The sequence below is a fragment of the Microcaecilia unicolor genome, chromosome 12, assembly GCF_901765095.1.
Source record: "Microcaecilia unicolor chromosome 12, aMicUni1.1, whole genome shotgun sequence".
Taxonomy (NCBI): Eukaryota; Metazoa; Chordata; class Amphibia; order Gymnophiona; family Siphonopidae; genus Microcaecilia; species Microcaecilia unicolor.
Genome location: NC_044042.1, coordinates 58,033,647 through 58,049,817, shown reverse-complemented (window position 1 = coordinate 58,049,817; position 16,171 = coordinate 58,033,647). Strand labels below are relative to the sequence as shown.

Genomic DNA, 16,171 nt, shown 5'->3' with positions numbered 1-16,171 from the left:
CACTATAACAGGAAAATCCATTAGCTAGTAGATTTGAGGACCGCAAAGGCTTCAAATTATACTGGACTTTGGAGACTCTGGTCAAATATATTTTATTTTTACTAGCCATTAAGCCCGTTAAAAGGGGCGAGATTTCCAGCAACCCTCCTTGCCGCCGCTCCCTCCCCCCTCCTGCTGGCCCCCTGCACTGACCTGACAGCGCCTCTCACCTCCGTGTGAAAGCGCTGCAGGCAGCAGCAGATCGCTCTGCTGCTGCCTGCAGCGCTTCCACACGGAGGTGAGAGGTGCTGTCAGGTCAGTGCAGGGGGCCCGATACGGAGGGGGGCGGGAGCGGCGGCGGGGATGGGGGAGGGTGGAGGTTGATGCGCACGATGTTCGTTTCCAGGCGGCAGCGTACGACAGTCCGACTCCGTTTCCCTCTCCGTTCCGCCCTCTGACGTCATCACGTCTTGACGCGAGGGCGGGACAGAGAGAGAAGTCTCTACTGCGCATTTGCAGGTGAGTCGGTCACTTTCCATTTATATGTTTGATTACCATTAATGGCACAAATATAGAGTTGTCTGTATTATGGCACATTTTTTTTCTTTAAGCTACTACATTTCAAATATGTGGTCTGACCCAGCAAGAGAAACAGTAGTGGCAGGAATAGGTTAAGGTGGCCCATTGTAGGATGATGATGGAAGTTTGCAAGGGACATGGCAAAAAAAGGAGGTGGGACAATATGGAAATAAAGGTGTCGATATTCAAAGCTATTTAACTGGCCAGAAGTGGCTCATGACCGGCTAGTGCCACTGAATATCATCAGCCACCGCTAAACTGAAAGTCGGCTGTTTTGTGGGTAGTCTGGGGTGGAGTTAGCACATAAGCAGTTAAACACCAATATTCAGCATTTAACCACCTAAGTTTCGTAGTTAAATTGGACTACAGAAGAGTCAGTCCTATCTTTGTGCGGTGTCGCTTAGGTGGAGAAGTGCTGACTATTGCATTTAACCACATAAGAGAGAGCCAGCCGAATAAACTCAGACGTTCAATGCTGGTTCCCAGACATGGCCTGGCATTGAATATCTGGCAATAACGCTGGTGACGGTTAAAAAAAAACTCACGCCACCAGCTGAATATCGAGCCCAAAAAGTTTAACTTGAAACACAACCTGCCAGTGATATGAAGGTCCCATTTTTTTAACCCACTCCACCAGTTAGCCCATCCTTCAAGCTAACAATCCTGAGGTAGGAACCAAAGTTCAAGGTTCGCCCTGAAAACTGACATGCATGCACCCCTAAGTTTGACCAGTAGATATCACCATTGTGCTATAACTGGGATTTCTTCCTCTCAGGGAGGTGTTTTTATGTCAGGTTTTTAATATAAGACGGCATGGAGTTTTGTATGTTGTCTTGTTTGTTTTGCTTTCATATTGGGTGGGTATTTATGGATGGGTGTTATCCCTCACTATCTAGAGTAACCACAAGGAAATGTTTGAAGAATCTGATACCTGAACACAGTGGTGTGCTGGAGCAGGCTCTCACGGGCTCGCGAGAGTCGTTTGTTACGTTTTAAGAATTTTGGGAGCCGGTTGTGTAAAGTAGGCCTCCCCATGGGCTATTCTAACACTGACTCCCAAAATGTAGGTTGGGCCCCCTCCGAATTCTCTTTTACTTTGCTGGCAGTGATGCTGGCCCCACCAGCCCAAGTAAATAGACTGTTGCTGCTCCCTGCTCCTTGTTTCTGACTCTGAGCATCAGGCTGGGACTTTTCATGCAAGTGCAAGAAGGTTCCATCATGCTGCTCAGAGCCAGAAACAAGCAGCAGAGAATGGTGGCAGTCCATTTATTGGCTGGTGGGGCTCGGCAAAGGTATGCCTAGCGTGCCCGCACAAGGGAGGGGAGAGACAGGCATGTATTCCCCCCTCCCCCCCAAATTTCAGGGCCAGCTATGTCCGGAGAGAGAGCCCGTTGTTAAAAATTTACCAGCACACCCCTGCCTGAACACCACCAATAATTAAACATCTGTCCTTAAGATTTCATTGGAGGAATAGCCTGGTGGTTAAAACACTGGCCTGACAACCAGGGAAGACCAGGTCAAATCCCACTGTGATCTTGGCAAGTCACTTAATCCTCTATTGGTTATGGTTACAATTCATTTGACATACCACTATTCATATAAAAACAGCATAGTGGTTTACAATACAAAATAAAACTTTTGAAACGGAAAGGAACTCCGATTTTAACAGGAAAGGGAAGGAAACAAGAAAAGCATCAATCAATCAAGGAGCAAAAAACATTTCCAACATTCAGTCAGAACCAAACGAGGTCACAGATGCCCAACAACAGACAATACTCAATAAGTAGCCCAAATGCAGCCTGATAAGCAAGTTTAAGGGCTGCCTTGAACATGGGGAATAAGAGTTCAAGCCAAAGCGAGGAGGATTTGTCTCAGGTACGAATCTAGATTGTGACTCCTCCAAGGACAGGAAAATACCTACTGTACTTGAATGTAACTCACATTAAGCTACTACTGAAAAAGGTGTGAGCTAAATTCAAATAAAGAGTGGCACTGTCAAATCAATTCTAAATTACCTGACAGGTAAGAGAAACTGATTAACATTATCATTACTTAATTCCCAAGGAGAAATGCATTGAGAATAAAAAGTGCCCCTACTTCCCAGTCACTATCACTACAAGAAATCCAAACAACAGTGTGTTGCTATGACGACCCTCTTCTGAACTCTGTAGAATTTCACCATTGTCTGGGCATAGGGCAGGAGACCATTTTAATAATGAACCGGTGATTGCAATAATATGGTGCATTTCTTTGGATTAACAGAAAACAGAATACGAATATTAACAACGTGAAGGGACTATTTTACTAAAATGTACTAAAATTTGCAGTTACCATGGCTTAAGGAATTTTACTGCAAATTTTACGCAGCACCTTTTGGGGGCATTCCCACCATTAGTTCATGGTACCTGCTTAGAGTTAACACATTAGCCAGGTAGCATATGAAAAGTGAAACTCGCTACCTGACTAATGTTCCACCCTCACTCTCCGCCCATGCCACACCCCCTAAGAAAAAAAAATCTGAAAAATGCAGTCACACACAATTTAACATGCAGAAATAAGCAAACTACCGCAAACCCCCTTAACATTGTCATGTGGTAGCCTGTTTCTATGTGTTATCTACATATTAAGGGCTTAACCCCCATTAGTAAAAGAGCCCCTTAATATATATTCCCCTTAAAACTATATAGTGCGCCAGATGTTAGTTCCTGGATTCAATTTATGGGGCGCTGAGTAGCACCGGGACTGAGACAAAGAGATGTAAGGAATATAGGATTGAAAATGCTATTGAATATGCTAAGCTGATAGCCGACAGCTCCTGATGAAGCAGAACCCAGTGAAACGGAGGGGCTCTGTTGAGAGTTGTCATGCCAAATAAAATGTTAAGTGTTTGCTAAGCTGACACAGCGTTCTTTCATCAAAGTTAAGTTATAAGCATCTACTTTTGAAGCTAAGACTCTATATTGTATAAATTTAAAAAATTAAAAAGGATAGACATAGGAAGGGGGAGGTTTTTCTGACTAATGACGTAGTATATATTTACTTGGTGCTAATAATTAGCAGACTAAGTGCAATTTCTTGTTGTTGAAATCTCAGTAACATCACCTCCTATCCCCAGAGCTTTTTTTTTTGAGGGGATACTTGGGAGTACTGAGTACCAGCACCTTTTCCATTGTCTGCTAAAATTGACCCATGGTCCTCAGGTTTTAATGAAAGAGCTCAAGCTCTACACACCAATTCTGCCTTGTTTTAGATTCTGTGACTGGTTGCAGGGTGCCTGGCTATTGTGGGTTAGGTCCCTCAGTGATCACCTCCTGGCATTTGAGTACCGGCACCTTTTTCGCTAGAAAAAACGCACTGCCTATCCCTTTAAGGAGTCATTCTACTAAGAAGGCTATCTATGTGTCCTTGAAATCTCACTATCATCATCTCCTCCAAAAAGTTCTTAGCATTGCTCACAGAGAATCCACTTTCACACAAAATGATGAATGCTGCTGAACAGGAACGAATTTGATTGGTGGCTTAGAATCCGAAACATCATTCTGGAGGTAAAATAAAGGAAACTGCAGCCAGATGCCCAGCATTTCCCTGAAGTACAATTAATTCATTTTCTGGAGCTCAAATTCTAATGTTCTCAATCCATCATTTAAAAAAAAAAAAAAAAAGACAGACTGGGGCATGGGGAAATGGCTACTTTCGCTCTACTCCACTTCACCATTAAAATAATCTCTCTGTAATGATTATCCTTCCAGTCAAAACAGATTATCACAATAAGGTTTCTACATTTTTTTGCAATACAGCGGCAGAAAAATATCAATTCTAGAAACATTTACAGACTGGCTCATCAATGGCCCTATCCAGGCATCCCAAGGATTAAATCTGGCAGTGACCAACCCTAACACCTGACCTGAACTAACACCAAGTGCTTCTGGCTCAAGGCAATATCGACAAAATCCTTGCGGAAGAAGAGTCAAAGACTAGTTAAAGAAACAATCAATACATTAACTTAGCACAATAACATGAACAAAAAAAAAAACAAAAAAAAAAAGCTGAACCAGCTTTAGTCTTCCTGTGTCCATTCATGACCCAGTGTCACATCCTTACCACCAAATGACTGCCACACACTAAGCCACACTACACAATCTATTTCAAAATTGTGGGCCTGTAGGGTTTTCTCCTTAGATCTGTAATGATGCCATTTTTAACACTGGTTCTGCTACACTCACATGGTTATAAAAAAAGTTCATAAAACAAAATGCAGTACTAAAAAAATGAAGCTATTTTTCAATATTTCTTATAGTTTTGAATATTGAATAGAGTTAAAAAAAATCACGTAATAGAATAAACAATAACTATTACAAAATCTGTCCAATGAGAATAAATAACAGAGGGGCCCTTTTACAAAGGCACTCCAAAAAGTGGCCTGCGGTAATGTGGGCATGTGTACTGGACGCTCGCTGGACCATTTCTCCACTGCGTCTGGAAAAAAGGGTTCAGTTTTTTGGGGGCCGGGAAAAGGACAAGCGACAAAATTAAAATGAGTGCGCGTCTATTTACGGCCTGAGCCCTTAATGTCACCCGCTGACTTAGCGGTAAGGGCTCATGCATTACCCACGCGGTAACCGTCCAACGCGAATCAACTGCCAATTAAAGCCGGGAAACGCTCCCACAGTAGAAACAGAAACTCACAATTACCGCCGGGCACACACGCTAGCCGAGCGGTAATGCCAATTTGAAGCGTGCTGCATGCGTGTAGGCCCTTATGCAGCTTTGTAAAAGGGCCCCACAACAACTAATACATAATTGGCTGCATTCAGTAAATGGTACTCAAAAATCGGCACTCAATGCTATTCTACAGTGGGCACTCAAAGATGAGCGCCCAATATAGAACAGCATCGAATGCCAATTTCGGCACGCAAATCTCTTTAACAAGGCATACCACAAAGATCAACCAATGTGAACACACAATTCCTCCACATATATTCAAAACTGTCTTATAATATCTGCTTGTTATACTATTATCTTGCTTTTTTATTATCATATTGCCCAAGATTCCTCTGTAATACTAAATGTCTATTTTCTAATGACTTCTATTTTTCAAGATGTATTGTAAGCCACATTGAGCCTGCAAAAAGGTGGGGAAAATGTGGGATACAAATGCAATAAATAAAATAAATAAATCTGGGTGCCAGGACCTATGCTGAAATCAGGTGAAATTCCCGACGCCCAATTTAGACACACAGCACTTCTCCAGTACTCTATAATACTGCATGGAAACTTTAAGAAGGCCCCTGACCTGCCCAAGCACATCCCACGGCCACACCCTCTTTTGGGTTGCGTGCTATGGGATTTGGGTGCACACAGTTATAGAATTGCGCATAGCAAGAAGTGCCCGCAAATCCAAATTGCTGCCAATTAGAACCCAATTGTTGGCACTAATTGGCTTCTTAACCAATTTAGTTGGGCACACAACAAAAGACATGAGAAGGTTAAGGTCATAGTATGAAGTATGTAACGCTTGCCACCACATGTAATTGATTGACTTTTCTTTTTACAGATTTTGGTTTGGCAAGTCGGAACTTCAAAAGGCAATTAATACCATATCCTAGAGACAAGGCAGTCCTTGGACAACCCACGTGTTCTATAACAGTGCGCATAACTTATATGCTGTCTGAAGAATCTACCTGCAAAGGTAAACCTCACCCTTCAATACCATACAGAGCTCTTACTAACAAAACACAAAGTTAGTATCAAACTGGAGCCCTATGAATAAAGGCAAGCCAGCCTCTTCATCAGGGCAAAGCACTGGTAAAATCCAGCACCATGGCATCATTAGTCCTGCACCATTTTCCTTCTCCAAGCATGAGGACAGAGGGAAGGTCACACATGGCATTAGATCATTAGAGGACACTTACCTGGATGCTTCCGAAGTCAACATTTTCATAATGGAAATGGGCACATTCAGCAAGCTTGGGGAAGTGTCCTTTTGTAAAAGATAACCTGAGGGGAGAAGAAGGAAAACAATCAGAAATAAAACAAAGGGAGCCACAAACGCTTATATGCTGATGGATTAATCAGCCTCAGTTTTACTAAGGTGGTTATTTTAGAAGCTCTATTCCTGTTTTGGACTTTGGAAAACCAGCATTTAGATGTCCATATTGCATGGACATCTAAATCCCGATTCTATAAGGTGAGGATATGAATGTCTAAAACTGTAGTACATCCACATGCAAGGAAGTATAGTCTGGGCAGGACTAGGGAGAGACTGAAAGATGGACATCCAATTCCAATTGCAGAACGGGAAGAGGACATCTATGTCGAAAAAGACGGATGTCCATATTTAGACCCTGGCACATTCGGGTTACAGAAAGATGCTCCAATTGAGCAGTTCTCCACTGGAGGGAGTAAGAGAAGTCACAGTAGGTATTTTTCTGTCCCTGAATGGCTCAGAATTCAATTTAAAAAGAAAAAAAAAAAAGAAAAGAAAATTACAAACAGCTACAGAGGGTTCTAAACCAGCAACCTATGGCTCAATGGCCTGGTTCTCAGCTGGTTGTCTAACCATTAGGCTACTCCTCATCATGGATGTTTATGTGGCCTTTTTATAACATGGATGTTCCTATGCTGCCACATATGTCTAGGTCCCTTCTTTTGTCACGGTCATAATTTGGATGTTTCAGTTTGTAAAATGGATGTTCATGCTGGACGAAGCGAGAGCTTGGACGTCCATTTCTCATGTATTTCAGAACAGGCTGCATGTAAGCAGATTCCGTTCTAAATAGATGAGAAATAGATATCCATATCTGACGTACAGACATAGACGACTATATTCTGAGTTGGACGTGTAACAGCTGAGAACAGAATCCTTGTGGCATAAAGAAAATGATAACAAAAGATGAGAATTAAAAATAGGCTCCTCAATTTAATCCACGGTGGAGCACTGCCTCCTGCCCCATGACTCTCCAGTTTCCTCTGGTGCTTTGTCAAACGCCTTCTGGGGGTCCAGACACACAATGTCAACCGGCTCACCTTTATTCACATCACTTAACCCTCCACTGCCTCAGGTACAAACTTAGATTGTGAGCCCTCCTGGGACAGAGAAATATCCAGTGTACCTGAATGTAACTCACCTGAAAATGGTGTGAGCAAAATGGAAATAAAATAAAAATAAATTTGTTTTTCCAGGTACTGGGGATGTTTGATTGCTCATTTAACAAGCAAGTTTTAAGAGTTCTCTCAGGGTGTAGCATAAACAAGCATAGATGTCATGGCCCCCATCTCCCATCCCTTGAGCTAGCTGCTGCTGCTGCTACAAACACTTTTTCTGAATCATGCATCCATGACAACTGTAGGCCAGTGGTAATTTCAGGTCAGGTTTCAGATGCAGGGCCTTAATTGGAAGCCCACAGTAGAGTGTAATAAAGAAAGTTTGAGATAAGATCATCTTTTTAATCAAAAAGGGGCTCTGGAAAAGGCTTCTGGGACTCTCTCTCTTCCTATGGATTTATCAACAGAACAAATCTAGGCCCATAAATTTTACCAGATAAAAAGAGGGAAACATGAAGATTACATTGCAGTGAAAAACATGCTCTTACTTTTTCACATTTTTCATTTTCATGCTCGCTGTGCCGCTGCAGGACCGAAGAGGAAGCTCCCCTGGACTCTGGAGCTCAGGGAAATCCCCACCTCGTGCCTATAATGGAGAGAAGAAAGAAACATTACAGAGCTGCTGTGTTGGCAAGTAAATGTTGCAGATATTCACATCGGAGGAAATTCAACAAATGGCGCTGAAAAAATTCAGCGCACGTTTTGCATGGATCCTGCACCTAACTTTTGGGCGCTGGACTTACGCCTGCTAAAACCTGGTGTAAATGCCGGAGCCCAAGGCAGGCGTAGTTAAGGCAATATTCTGTAATTCCATGCACAATTTTTCCCAATGCCCCTTTCTGAGATATGCGCCATGGGAAAGTGGGGAAAAGGGGATGGGACTTGACATACTGCCTTTCTGTGGTTACAATCAAAGCTGTTTATATATTATATACAGGTACTTACTTGGTACGTGGGGCAATGGAGGGTTAAGAAACTTGCTCAGAGTTACAAGGTTCTGCAGTGGGAATTGAACTCAGTTTCCCAAGAGCAAAGCCTGCTGTAACCACTAGGCTACTCCTCCATACCTTATAGAATAGCACACATCCAGATGTGTGTGCAAATTTTAATGAGTGCCAATCCTATATAATAATTCTCACCTCCAACATTCTGGACCGTGCCTCCCTCAGAGGTGGTCTGCTAGGCAGGCACGCACTGATGTCAGTGACAGCTGATTCCAAAGCAAGGGGAGGAGTAGGGAAACACGCGAAGTTTGTTTCCCTACTCATCCACCTGCATGGGAATCAGCTGTCAGTGCGCCGCTCCCTGCCACTTCGGAGCAAGTAGCAGGGAGTGGGGCAACACAGAACCCCCACCCCTCGCCACATCACCAACCCGCCCCCCCACCTGACTAGCATCAACACCCCGTGTCCCCTCACGCACCTCCCACTGAGTTCCACACTCCGCCCTCCCTCAGATTTCAACACCCCCCCCCCGCGTTACAGACCCCTGTACCCCCTTTCCGCGACCCTGTCGACCCCCCCTTCCTGTCGAAAACCGTTCCCCCACCGCCATCCAGTACCTCTGCTGACGGGGGGTACAGGGGTCCGTGACGTGGTGCAGGGGGGTGAAAACGGAGGGAGGGCGGAGTCTGGAACAGCGAGGGAGGGTGGGGGATGGCCTTGCTAGCGCCCGTTTCCTTCCCTTCAGAAACAGGCATTTTCCCTAGTTATCAATAATTGGTTGTCAGCATCCGGTTATTGATGGTTTAGAGCTCATTATCCAATTTATTTGCATGCACATCTCAAAAATGCACCCGAAAGTTGGGATAACATAGTATTCTACAAGTTATTCATGAGTTCATGTTTACATACCTCCTTTGCAAAAATGCACTATGTAAGATATGCACATATTTACAGAATACCACTTAGGCAGTATTTTGGTAGTTATCCCACTAATTCTAGAAAGTTGTGCACACAGTTATACATGAAAGTTATAGAACAATGGCAGCTGTGTACATAACTTAATGTAATAATGAGCTGCTGAATGTTAATGAGCAATAAGTGGCTATAACTGCAGTAATTGGCAGATATGTGCATAACTGCTATTAGTCAGTATTTTACAAAATGTGTACACAAAACCCATAGCGTACAACTACAAGGGAACGTGGACCTGGGGGGGGGGGGGAGTGGCATGGGCAGGTCAGGGGCATATCTAGCTCTCACGTGCACAGGTTATGGAATACTAGCGGTTATTTTTTTTAATTTTTATTTATTGAGTTTTTGAATAATATTCAATTAAAAAATTCAATAATATTATGATTATTATTATTTGTTGCATTTGTATCCCACATTTTCCCACCTATTTGCAGGCTGAATGTGGTTTACATGTCTAACTGCCTACATGTAGGCACGAACATTTACACCATCCATTGAGCTAGCGTAAAAGCTCACGCCTAAAGTTAGGCACATCTACTAGCATTCTATAATTCACAGTTATGCGCATAACTGCTGTTACAGAATTTGCACTTACCCCCAGATTCTATATAGCGCGCCTTGAGATCTGTGCTGAAATCCACGCTTATTCTGTAACATGCGTAACTGAATTGGCTTAACAAGCCAATTAGCTTTGAAAATATTACTTAACAAGCAATAATGCGTACTAATTGGCAATAATTAGAATTTGCGTGCAAAACTCTCTAAGCGCATTCTGTAACGCAGTGCACTCAACTTCTAATATGCGCGGCCAAAAAGCAGTGTGGTTATAGTCGGGGAAATGGGCATTTTATGGGCGTTCTGGAATTTACGAATGTAGTTATAGAATATGGCCCAGTGTGCCTAAATCTACGCACCGGCATTTATGCCATGCTTCTGCTGGTATAAATGGATGTGCGTAGTTTTAGGCGCTGGGATATCAACGAAGTGTAATCCATATACTGCACCTAAATCTAGGTGCCACTTACAGAATACACTTAGGCAAAAATGTTTTCCACTTGGATTTTTAGGCACCATATATAGAATCCCCATGCCTAACTTTTGGTGACCTTTTGAGATTTAACCCGTGTATGTATATGCTCACATATGTACCTAAATGCCTCAAGTCACTTCACTGGCTTCCTATCCGTTTCCGCATACAGTTCAAACTCCTCTTATTGACCTATAAGTGCATTCACTCTGCAGCTCCTCAGTACCTCTCCACTCTCATCTCTCCCTACCTTCCTCCCCGGGAACTCCGTTCACTGGGTAAATCTCTCTTATCTGCACCCTTCTCCTCCAATGCTAACTCCAGACTCCATTCCTTTTATCTTGCTGCACCATATGCCTGCAATAGACTTCCTGAGCCGGTACATCAAGCTCCATCTCTGGCCGTCTTCAAATCTAAGCTAAAAGCCCACCTTTTTGATGCTGCTTTTAACTCCTAACCCTTATTCACTTGTTCAGAATCCTTATTTTATCATCCTCACTTTAATATTCCCTTATCTCGTTTGTCCTGTTTGTCTGTCCTAATTAGATTGTAAGCTCTGTCGAGCAGGGATTGTCTCTTCATGTTCAAGTGTACAGTGCTGCGTATGTCTAGTAGCACTTTAGAAGTGATAAGTAGTAGTAAGTAGTAGTAGTAGTAGTAATTATTCCAAACATTTACGCTTGTAATCAGCACAGAGTAAGCAGCAGAAATTGTGCCTACCTTGCAAGTGGTTACACCTGCTCTCGAGCAGGTATAAAAGTGTCCATATCTAAATTATTTATGCACATGTAAAGATTAGCATATTTTATAACCTATGCCTGTTATTGTAAACTCTGCCCCCATATACACTTAAACAGCAAATCATTCATTGTCATGACATGATATATATTTTTACATTATCAGTACTTTATAGGAGGCCATTTTACTCCTATGGTTTACCCACTGACACATTAATTACATTAATTATATACCTGCTTTGTTTTCATCATCCCAAAATATTGATTGATCTGTGCTAAGCTAAATTCAAAATAATGTTAATGTTCCCCCACCACCACCATTCAGTGATTTCTGGTTGAAAGAACTCTTGATAGAGTGGGCATTTCACTAAGTCCAATTTTTCCCAGCTTCTTTCAAAACCATCAAAAGAAAGATTTAAGATTCAGGCCAAAAAAAGGTGGTGGTGGGGGGGGGGGGGGGGGGTAGAGAGAGAGAGGCATAAAACCTACAAGTCAATTTGCTTTCACATTTTTGGAAAAGTACATTAACTTGTCCACAGGCTTAACATTCTGCAGATTGTGGAAGAGGGGAAATTGCCCAAACAAGCAAATAAAACTTGTTCAAAAATCATTATGCAACTTTTGCTTGATTCTCTAATCTGGTCCTTTTCAAAGAAAAGCTCCCTGGTCTGCTTTTCACACACTTTGTGTGTGCGATTTTTCTCCTGCCCAAAGCTGGAGGAAATGGCAGCCATGGGGGGTGAGGTTGTTGGGGGGTGGGGAGGGGGGGGGGGAAGAGATGTGCCATGGGAAAGCTGTTTCAGTAGACTTGCCGGGGTTTTTTTTTGCCCAAATCATGTACAATGGCCCATTATCTGGAGTTTTCTGTTCTGGCATTCTTTTCTCATGCTGGCTCAGGCTCAGTCCAACAGAGGTTCACTTCAGTGCTTAACATTTTGCCTGCCTTACAGCTTTGCAGAAGACTAAATATTTTTCCCAAGACTTGAGTCCAATTATCTATCATCTACAAACAAATCATAAAAATAGATAGATGTGAAACGTTGCATGGAATAAAGAACACATGGAGATGTGATCATGCCGCTGCTCTCTCCTGACAGGTTTTTTTTCAAATAACATGGCAGTTCATAGTAAATGACAACAGATAAAGACCAGCACGGTCCATCCAGTCTGCCCAGCGAGGCAACCAGAGCAGCACCTGCCACGCCATGCAGGTTACACTCCTTCATGTTTAAACACTGGTATCACAAAGAGGGCAATCAGCAGTTCGACACATGCCAACCACATATACATAGATATATATGATGGAGTCTTAGAAAAGTTTGGCCACAGCATTCATTGTCATATATGATTAAATCAACAATCCAATAGTGTTGCTAACAGTTTACAGCTAATTTCAACTCTAAACTGTCTTCCCCTCGCCCATTGAGAAACACATCACTCATAGCATGACTTTGTCATTTTGGAGATATTAAGGGCCAGATTCAATAAATGGTGCCCAAATATGGTTGCTGAAAAAAATCCAGGGTGAGTACTCTCTATCGAATAGCGTTGGGTGCCGAATTCAATGCCCAAATTTGGATGCGAGGTCTTACACCCACTGAATCCAGCTGCAAATCCTGGCACACGTCCGCAGTATTCTATAATACTGCGTGAATGAAATGTTATAGAATGCTCCTCCAATAGGAATGCCCCCTTTGCAGCTGTGCACAGGATACACTTAGGGCACAGGATACACTTAGGTGGTATACTATAACTAGGTGCGTAAGTATATTTCTACACTAATCTGCCGTTTCAGCCCCGTTTCGGAGCCTTACATCCAGGGGTGTGCTGGTAAATTTTTAACAACGGGCTCTCTCTCCGGATATAGCCGGCCCTGAAATTTGGGGGGAGGGGGGAATACATGCCTCTCTCTCCCCTCCCTTGTGCGGGCACGGTAGGCATATCTTTGCCGAGCCTCACCAACCAATAAATGGACTGCCACCATTCTCTGCTGCTTGTTTCTGGCTCTGAGCAGCATGATGGAACTTTCTAGCGCTTGCATGAAAAGTCCCAGCCTGATGCTCAGAGTCAGAAACAAGGAGCAGGGAGCAGCAGCAGTCTATTTACTTGGCTGGTGGGGCCAGCATCACTGCCAGCAAAGTAAAAGAGAATTCAGGAGGGGGCCCAAACCTACATTTTGGGAATCAGTTGTTAGAATAGCCATGGTGAGACCTACTTTAACAACCGGCTCCCAAAATTCTTAAAAACTTAACAAACGGCTCTCGCAAGCCCGTGAGAACCCGCTCCAGCACACCACTGCTTACATCTCTTGGAATGCTCTTCCGCACCAAAGTTTCGGCATGGAATTAAAGCTTCATGCTATAAAGGCTATGCTCCTAAATTTGCACTCTTAAATTTATGCTCCTAAATTACAAGAGTAATCCATTTTGGAGCATAGATTAGGTTCCTAATTTAGAAGCATAAATTTTAGGAGCGCCATTAACTCGGCTTCAGTCTTCCCTTTCTCTCAGCTCTGGTCCCACCCTCGCGGAAACAGGAAATGAGGGCGGGACCAGAGCTGAGAGAAAAGGGAAGGCTGAAGCCAAGCCTGCTCGCCTTCCACTGCTGCCGCCGGGACCGAGCAAGGTAAAATGAGTTTAAATTCTAGGCGGCAGGAAGGCGAGGACGGAAGACTGTTGTAGGGGAAGAGGTCGGGCTGGGGTTGGGGCTGGCAGTCGGAGGAGGGGGGCCTGGAATTCGGAGGAGAGGATAGGGGGGCCTGGAACTCGGAGGAGGGGGAGCTTAAAAGGGGCAGGTAGTGTTTGGGGCAAATTACTGGACATGGAGGGGAGGGGAGAGAGAAGAAATCACTGGGCATGGAAGGGAGGGCGGGGGAGAGATGAGACTTGTTGGACATGGATGGATGGAGGGAGGGGAGGGCAGGGGAGAGAGGAGAATTCACTGGACATGGATGAGAGGGGAGAGAGGGGAGGGGAGAGGAGAATTGCTGGATATGAATGGAGGGAGGAGAATGACCACCTGTAAAAAAAAAAAAAAAAAAAAAATTTTCAGCACCCCCAATCATTTTGAAAAGTTGGCTCCTATGCCAAAAGGAATATTTTCAGAACCATTTTCACAAATAAAACAGTGAAAAAGTCATGTTATAAGACTATTGGGATTCTATGCTGGTAAAAGTATATGCACATAGACAGTAATTTTATAAATGATTTATGTGTGCATAATATAGCAAAACACAGTAAATGTCAGCCGATAAAAACCTGCCTGGACCATCCAGACTGCCCGACAGGTTGGCAAGAGTTGAATCTTGTACTCTGCACAGGTTCCGTTTCTTCTAGATTAAACACTGGTATATATGGAGGCGTGTTTTCAAAGCACTTAGGGGTCCTTTTACCAAGCTGCAGTAAATAGGGCCCTGAGCTAGCACCGGGGGCTGTTTTGGCCACATGCTGAGGCCCTTTTTACCGCAGCAAGTAAAAAGGCCAAAAAAAAAGACTTGGCCACACGGATTGCTCTTATTGCATGGCCATGCGGGGGGGGGGGGGGGGGGGGGGGGCACTTACCACCACCCATTGAGGTGGCAGTAAGGGCTCCCGCATTAAACCAGCAGTAACCGGGTAGTGCGCGGTGCTGCCCAATTACCACCAGGTTAGCGCTGTGCTAAAAAATATGGGGGATGATTTTCCCCGATGCAGGAAATGGTGAGCGCCAGGGCTGAAACTACCACCGGCGCCTGTGTTGGGCCAGTGGTAGCTCCAGATTAGCGTGCAGTAAGCCCACATTGGGCTTACCACCACTTTTTAAAAGGGCCCCTTAGACTTACAAAATTCTATAGTAACCTATGGAACTTTGTAGGTCTAAGAGGCATTTTTTTTACTAAGCATGCTGTGGGATGCGCTGAGCAGGGGCGTAGCTAGGTGGGGCCATGGGGGCATGGGCCCCCACAGATTCAGTCCTGGCCCCCTCTACTTTCGACCCCCTGCCAACTCTCCCCCACCACTTTTGACCTACCGCTGCCACCGCAAGGTACCTTTGCTGGCGGTAGCCTTCCTAGGGCCCGTTTCATTTTTCGCAAAACGGGCTTTTTTGCTTGTAGCTGATATAAAACAGGCATAAGTAAAAGAAAAAAGAAACATATTTTTTCAGAGTACTCTTCTCAAGGTTACAGGATGTACCTAATAGAAGGGCTCTTTTACTAAAGGGTGTTAAGATCTTAACATGCAGTTAGAGCTTGCAAGAAGGCTAATGCAGAAACATGTTAAAGCATTTTGCAGTATTTTGCACATTACTGATTTTTTAAAAATATGTTTTGGAGAGGGCGTGTCATGAGCAGAGAGTGAGCATTATTGTGTTATTCAGCTAGCGCTAAATGCTAGAGACGCCCATATATTCCTATGGGCATCTCTAGTATGCCTTTGTAAAAGTTAACCCAGGAGCACTTAGCATCTTCTACTGTGTTAAATCTGGGCTTAATGTGTGGTAAAATCTCAAGTTACCACATGTTAAGGCCAGACTATAAACATTTCAGTAAAAAGGCCTCATAATGATTTATAATGATGTACAACAGTACCCAGACACTGTGAAAAGAGCTGTGCAGCATTTAGTGCTATTTGGAGTTATGCTTGTTTCTAGTTCTTGCATTGATTTGCTTATGACTGTAGCATGCAGTTGTGAACCACTTTCTCTTTTTAATTATGTAGTGTATACAGCTTCCATGTTCTTCTTATATGTGGAAAATGATAATAAAGATTGAAGTTAAATAAAAAAATAAAAAATAAAATAGGCATAAAGAAGGTGAGCACTCCCCAGAAAGGCCTAGGGGCCTACTTATT

The 16,171-nt window shown here is 43.5% G+C and overlaps 1 protein-coding gene across 2 annotated transcripts in view; it reads right to left on the bottom strand.

The window, feature by feature from the left end:
• ARHGAP32 (Rho GTPase activating protein 32) overlaps positions 1–16,171 on the bottom strand; it is a 385,189-nt gene that overhangs the window by 261,595 nt on the left and 107,423 nt on the right. For both annotated transcript variants that reach the window (XM_030221202.1, XM_030221203.1), the window contains exons 3-4: positions 8,151–8,248; positions 6,471–6,555 (exon numbers count right to left, since the gene is read on the bottom strand). In XM_030221202.1, coding sequence (XP_030077062.1) covers positions 6,471–6,555; positions 8,151–8,248 — 183 coding nt within the window. The remainder of the gene's footprint in view (positions 1–6,470; positions 6,556–8,150; positions 8,249–16,171) is intronic.